The following is a 6,584-nucleotide window of genomic DNA, read 5'->3' as shown; positions in this document are numbered from 1 at the left end:
GCGAGGAGGAGCCGGCAGCCCCCCGCGCTGTGGGTTTGGTGTGAGTGCACGGCGTGGGGCAGCTATCTGTCCTCGCCTCCCTCCCGCCCTGTTTGGCCATCGCTGGGATATGGGGCTGGCAGAGCTGCCCCACACCACCAGGACCTCCCAGACACCCCTGCACCTTTCTCCCATCGCCTGCCTTCGCTCCAGCACACAGCGGGGAGGGGATGGCTCCTCTCTCCTCTGGAAGAGACCTGGTTTTGGGGCGTCTCGGCCCACAGGGGCCCTGCTTGCTCCCTGGGGTCCTGCAGCTGGCAGCTCCCCTGTGCCCAGCCTCTCCCTCATGCTGTGTACGGTCAATTTTTTTTAAATACTATTTTTATTTTAACATCTTTTGTGATTTATTCATGGGAAAAAAAAAAAACACAAACTTTCAGCCTGTCCAATGAATGTAAATTATTTAAATACATTTGCCCTTGGAATAAAAATACTGTTTCTGTAGTTTGCTTCCTCTCTCTGCTCAGCCAGAGGGAGGCAGGAGGAGCAATGGCTGCAACTCCGGGTGCTGAGCCCTGGCAGGGCAGTGAGGACGGCAGCGAGGGGTGGATGGCTCTGGGCTGGGGCACAGCTGTGCTAGAGGGGCTGTGTAGTCCAGGGCTTCTCTCCCCCCAGGCTGCAGGGACAGGGATGTCCTCCTGAGCTCTGCTTGACTCCTTGGGTGGGCAAAGCTCTGGCCACAGCCCCGGGGTGCCGTGGCAGGGAGCTCACGGCACTGCCTTCCCCTCCCCACCGCACCTGCATCCCGGGCTGGTGTGGGGGCACTGGGAGATGGCTTTTCTTCCCTCCCCCTGATGTGTCGTCTCAGGCGCCCACTGCCAGATAAGCCAAAATCACAGAGCGTGCACACTGTTCCGAGACCACCCCGGCGACTCGAGGCAGCACCTTCCCTTTATTTTTTACATGTGCATCCTCCAGAGATGCGAGACCAGGGTGCCACTCGCACAGCTCCAGTGTGAAGCCTGGTTCAGGTTCGTGGTGCTCCCACCCGCCCAGCTCCTCCACCTCAGCCCCCTCTGCCCTGTGGCTTGAAGGTAAAGGAGGAACCGGGGTACAACACACCCTGTGCACGGCCTCCAGCTGCCCTTGAACGTAAAGTAGGGCTGGCAGGGCAGCTGGGGAAGCGATTGCTTGCCACTGATGACACATGAAGGCCTCTCCTGCCTTCAGCACACAGGGGCCTGCCCTGGCTGCAGGGCTGGGAAGAGCCGTGACTGCCCCAGGAGCTGTGTAAAAGCCCTGGACCCTGCCTTGTCCCAAGGGAGTTGATGCAAGCCCGGTACCCCGGGCTGTCCCCTGCCGAGTGCTAGCAGAGCGGGGCTTCAGCCCAGAGAACCATCCCAGTAAACACCTTGAGGGCAGAGGGAATGGGAGCAGCTGTCCCAGGCACCCTGCTCTCCTGGAGGAGGAAGGCGGACGGACAGGAGTTGCAGGGTGCTCCCAACTCCAGGTGAGTGACTCGGGCATGGATCCAGCACCGCAGTGAAGACGTGGTCTATTCGTGAGGAGGCTCCAAGCTCTCTCCTATACCCAGGCTTCCAAGGAATGGGGTGAGACGCCAGAGTCTGGACGGCATCGAGGAGATGGGGATGGGAGGTAGAGCCGGTGGGGAGAAATAGTCCTGGCCCCCACGCTGCCCCCCTTCAGTTCGGCTTCGTGTCTTTCTTCTTGTTCTGAAACTTCTGGTGGACAACACGGAGGGTGGTGAAGAAGTTCCCCAGGAAGAGGATGAAGAAGGGGAGGCCGCACATGAGGACCTGCGGGAGCCGCAGAGGCACAAGTCAGCAGGAGGGACCAACCTGGGGCATCCCCCTCCCCAGGGCTGCTGCCTGGGAGCCCCCTTACCTGCCACTCCTTGCATTCCGGGTGCTGGATCATGCGGAAGAGGGTGATGGCATTGTAGAGCTGCCAGAACTGCAGGAGAGAGGCGATTTAGGGGAGTTTCTACCTTCAGAGGCTTAACCCCATGCTGATGCTCATCCAGCTGCTTCCTCTGGGCATAAACCCTTGCATGAGGCCAGCCTGCCCCAGCACGCAGTGAAACCCCGGCCAGGCTCAGGGTCATCCCCAGAGGACCCCACTTAGGGCATCCGCCCCTTTCTTCCCACCTTCTGGAGCCCAACAGCTGGGAGGAAGCCTCAGCCCAGCCTACTGCTTTTGGCCATCGGCCTAAATGATCTGCCCAAGGAAAAACTGGGCCTTCAGGAACAGCAGCAGCTCAGAGCTGAAGCTCAGAAGGGTTTGGGGAGGGTTCTCAGAGCCAGCCCCTCTTGGGAGAACTACCCCAGGTCTGCCGCATCTCGCTAGCCAAGTCGTGGAGGTGGTGGGTGCTTTGGAGGGAAAAAAAAAGGCTCAGCATTTGTTGAAAGCACTTCCCTGCCCCAGCACCCATATCGCATGGCCACAGCAGCCTGCGGGGACCTGTGTGATGTCCAGGCTACCAAGCACAGCCAGGAATACGGCAGGATCTGCTCCCACCGGAGACTCTGGCCTCTTGCAGGTCCCTGCAAGGATCAGTGTGCACTCACCTGCCCGAAGAAGAGGAAGGGAAGCAGGAACGTGAGGCCTCTCCACATCCAGGACTGGAAGCCCTCTGCAAAGGATGAAGGTTTGCATGAGGACCCGAGAACATGTTAGCTGGGGGACTGGATGGAGCCCAGCTCCTGCGGTCATGGGCAGGGAGGTTCGGTGGCCACCCCATGGCTGAGAAGGTCCTGCCAGGCTAACGCAGCCTCGCAATGGGCACTTCTACTCGCGGGGAGGGCTGTGGCAGGGATTCCAAGTGCTCATCGAACGTGGGCCTCTGGAGGAAGCTGCTCCGATAGAGCTGCCCTCGCCCGCAGCCGCTGTCCCTCAGCCCGAGCACTCGGTGTCACAGGGGCCGAGGAGGTGGCAGCCCACACGGACACGGGGACATTTCATGTCTGAAGGAGCTTCCTGAGGAAAGCTCGGATGCCAGGACTCGCATCCACTGCTACCTCACATCCTGAGGGAGCCAGACGTAGGCTGGTGGCCCAGGAGAGCAGGAGGAGGAGGACATCCAGCCTACGGGATGCTGCTGCCTCACGGGAGATGCAGCTCTCAGAGCTTTATCTTTGCTTGTAGCTTTTACTGTTTCTGCCACTGATAAACCCCAGTCAAACCAACCTCAAAACACCACTAACTGTCACCATTGCCTTGAACAGAAACCACAGCTCCCAGTTAGCCAAGCACTGGTCTGGTGCTGGGAGGGAGGCTGGTAGCAGCCATGGGCCCTCTGGCAACAGCCGGTCCATTTGGATTGGGACAACCAGTAAAGGAAGATCTCAGCTTACCCACAGTCAGATCCATGTTGTGCCTCTCGCCCAGTGCTCGCAGCCGGTACAAGCACCCGCTCTGATAGTAGTACTGGAGGAACTGCACAAAGCCTGCAGGGAGAGCGTGGATGCGGTCAGCAGGTGACCCGGGCATCATCCCCTGGCCCCAGCATCAGCTCCGAGATGACTCTGCCCACAAAGACCATCCCCGTGCCAGGGCAGTGGAGGGCAGGACAGAGGCCAAGGGAAAACCCAGGTGAGCTGAGAGCTGTGAGCAGCTACAACCGTGTCGCAGAGCCAGGCAGGCACTCTCGGCACCCGGGGCCAGCCGTGGTCCCAGCACACGCGGCAGCACTTACTCTGGTACATGGAGAAGGACAGGAACTGGTTCCTGAACATCTGGTACATGAGCCCGTCCGGCCTGCGGAGAGACGGTGCTGGCTGGGGGATGTGGGGCTGAAAAGGGACGGAGGCAGCCCCAGCCCTGCCTGCCCCACAGCCAGGGTAAGGGCACCGCCGCCTCGCCCCGGCTCCCACCCAACCCGGGGTTTGAGATAGCCCTTCCACGGCATTGCAATGCAGGGGATGGTGTTACCCTGCCTGCTGCACAAAGGTGCTGACGGCTGCTTTTGTTTAGGGTGCTTGGGTCTAGAGAGGAACGTGTGGAGTTGACTTAGACCGCAACATCCACAGCCCAAGCAGGCCCCCCACGAGGCGGGGGGACGCAGACTTACCACGTCAGCATGACACCCGAGAGGAAGGTGGAGACGTAGTGATGGAAAACCCACCAGCCTTTGATTCTGGAAGGCAGATACAGAGAAAGGGTGTCAGGTCTTGAGCCATGAATCAAGACCCAAACACACACCAGGAGAGCAGAGCCAGCCCAGCGCCAGCCGCCCTCCAGCTCCCCGGGCAAGGCGAGGAGCAGGGCTGGTTACAAAACAGCCGTGCATGGAGCACGACCCAGCACCTCCGGACCAGGCAGCACCCAGGGGCCGGGGCCCCTTCCAACCGCTGCTCCACCTTCCCGCAACACCTCCGCACGGGAGTTCCTCCTGCCCTGCTCGTACAGCTCACTACCAGGGTTTGCTACACACCCTGAGTAGGAGGGAGCTGCTCCCTTGGGAAGCACGGAGCTACAGGGTGGGTCCCAACTCCCCGGCCTTGCAGAGAAGGACCAACTCGCGATGTGTCCCCCCCTCCCCGAGCCCAGGGGACTCACTTGGATCCGTTGTTGATCAAGATGCTCTCCCGGATGGTGAGGGTGCAGTAGTACCACACCAGGAGGAAGTTAAAGACAGCATCTGTCACCCTGGTGTCAAACAAAGCAGGGTGTAAAGGTGGCAGCAAAGGCACCACCCGTGCGTTGGGGGCACAGGCACCGAGACAGCCATCGCTGCAGGACGCCCACCCACCCTGTGGGCAGGGAGACCTCCTTCTCCACCATCCACCATGGCCACAGCGAGACTGCAGCAGCCACAAAAGCCACCCCACCTCCAGGGCAGTGGCCAGATCCTTTGTCAGGATCTCCTGTTCAGCTCTGGACCTTTCAGGGTGAGGGAGGAGGGCACGGTGGCCGTGGGAGGAGATCTCTGCCCGGCATCCAAGGCAGCCTCACCTGGAGTTAAGGAGGAACCGACAGGAGAAGGAGACGATGAGCAAGATGATGGTGAGGTAGAGCTTGAACTTCTCATACTCATCTTTATAGGCGAACCTGCAGGGAAGCACAAGGACAGACTTGGAGCAAGGTGGCTGCTGGAAGCCTGCGTCCCCCCATCCCACCCAGCATGACAAAAGTGATGTTCTGTTGGGAACCTCTGGGACATGCTCAGGAAAAACCTCATCTCCTGGGTATTTCTGAGAGGAGAGCACACCAGGCTGCTTTCACACAGGTGAGACACCTTCAAGACACCCCAAACCGTGCCAGCCTGGGGGAGCTGGGCAGACTGGGGGAGCTGGGCAGCTCTCCAAGGGGAGGCCTGGGGAACTGAGGGAGGGGGACACGGGCTCCTGGCTGGGCACCTCTGGCATTAGTGTCCCAGCATGGCGGGAGCCCTCGTGGGCCAAACCCGGCCGTTGATGTTTCCCCAAGGGAAGAGGAGGCAGCTTGCCAGTGGCTGCACAAGTCTGTCTCTCCTGGAAGTCCCTAACACAGGGGAAACCCGGGCACAGCTTCGGTGGAGGATCCTATTTAACTTGTCAGGGCTAACGGTCCGTCCCAGCCCGGTGGCAGGAGGGTAAGAGGGAGCCAAGGACTCGGCTGATTCTGGGAAAGGAAGCAGGGGACAGCCCAGGAAGGGAATTTGCAGCAGGCAGGGCAAGCCAGCCACGTGTCTACACGTGCAGCAGCTCAGCCCGGGAGGAGTTGTCGTTTTCTGGTGACAAAGAGATCCCAAGCCAGGCAAAGCGCACGGCAGCACCGACGAGAGGGCCGTACTTGGCCTGCTTGCTGAGCAGCGTGACGTTCACGTTCCCGAGCACCAGACTCAGGTACAACCTGGGAAAAGAGCAGAGGTGTTAGGATGGACGCCTGCCCGGGAGCTGGCAGCGCTGCTGCGAAGGTGAGGCAGAGCCGTCCCCTCTTGTGCCACCACCGGGAACGATCCCCCAGCTGTTTTCCACTCGGAGCTGCCAGGCAGCGTGACTGGCACAAACGCTCTGGCATCTCCTCCCAAGGGCAGGGGGACGGATGGCCGAACACACACCCCACCTCCCGCGGGCACCGGGGTGTTTGCCCGGACTCGCCCCCCCGCCACGCACGGCTGCCATTCAAGGGCGGGTGAAGGCCACGAGCAGGCAGAAGAGCGAGGGGGACGAGGGCAGCACCGCAGAGGCTCAGCCTGGCTCCTGCCCAGGCGTCCTCCAGGGAGCCCGAGCCGAGCAGCGTGGCTGTGACGCTGCCGGGAGGAGGGTGACAGCAGGTTTGGGCCATGCAGCGTTACAGCCACAGGGATGTGGAGGGAGGACTTGGGGGTTTTTACCCAGAGACAAGGCGCTTCTTACCCGTTCTTCTTTGGCAGATAGGCCTCCATCTCAAAGAAAACGTTCTGCCTCTCTTTTATTAGGCTCTGGGTCTCTTGGATGGACTCCTCCTGTTCGGGACTCACGTGGGCTTTGCATCTGGGGAGGAAAGACGGGCACTGGTGTCAGGATAGCCTCTGTAACACAATCGGCACGTGCTGGCACTCGATACACCGCTGTCTCGGACAAGGGCACCCCAAGGACAGGGAAGATGGACTGGAGGCGAGT

General features: G+C 60.6%; 1 protein-coding gene across 1 annotated transcript in view; it reads right to left on the bottom strand.

The window, feature by feature from the left end:
- Positions 1 to 1,465: 1,465 nt before the first annotated feature.
- Positions 1,466 to 6,584, bottom strand: part of TMEM120A (transmembrane protein 120A) — a 5,622-nt gene continuing 503 nt past the window's right edge. The window contains exons 2-11 of the mRNA XM_009697557.1: positions 6,339 to 6,455; positions 5,773 to 5,832; positions 4,954 to 5,049; positions 4,558 to 4,647; positions 4,070 to 4,135; positions 3,695 to 3,756; positions 3,354 to 3,446; positions 2,568 to 2,632; positions 1,885 to 1,953; positions 1,466 to 1,796 (exon numbers count right to left, since the gene is read on the bottom strand). Of these exons, the coding sequence (XP_009695859.1) occupies positions 1,683 to 1,796; positions 1,885 to 1,953; positions 2,568 to 2,632; positions 3,354 to 3,446; positions 3,695 to 3,756; positions 4,070 to 4,135; positions 4,558 to 4,647; positions 4,954 to 5,049; positions 5,773 to 5,832; positions 6,339 to 6,455 (832 nt within the window). The 3' untranslated portion in view covers positions 1,466 to 1,682. The remainder of the gene's footprint in view (positions 1,797 to 1,884; positions 1,954 to 2,567; positions 2,633 to 3,353; positions 3,447 to 3,694; positions 3,757 to 4,069; positions 4,136 to 4,557; positions 4,648 to 4,953; positions 5,050 to 5,772; positions 5,833 to 6,338; positions 6,456 to 6,584) is intronic.

This window comes from Cariama cristata, unplaced genomic scaffold (assembly GCF_000690535.1).
Source record: "Cariama cristata isolate BGI_N322 unplaced genomic scaffold, ASM69053v1 scaffold31773, whole genome shotgun sequence".
Classification (NCBI taxonomy): domain Eukaryota; kingdom Metazoa; phylum Chordata; class Aves; order Cariamiformes; family Cariamidae; genus Cariama; species Cariama cristata.
This window is presented reverse-complemented; position numbering and strand designations above follow the sequence as displayed.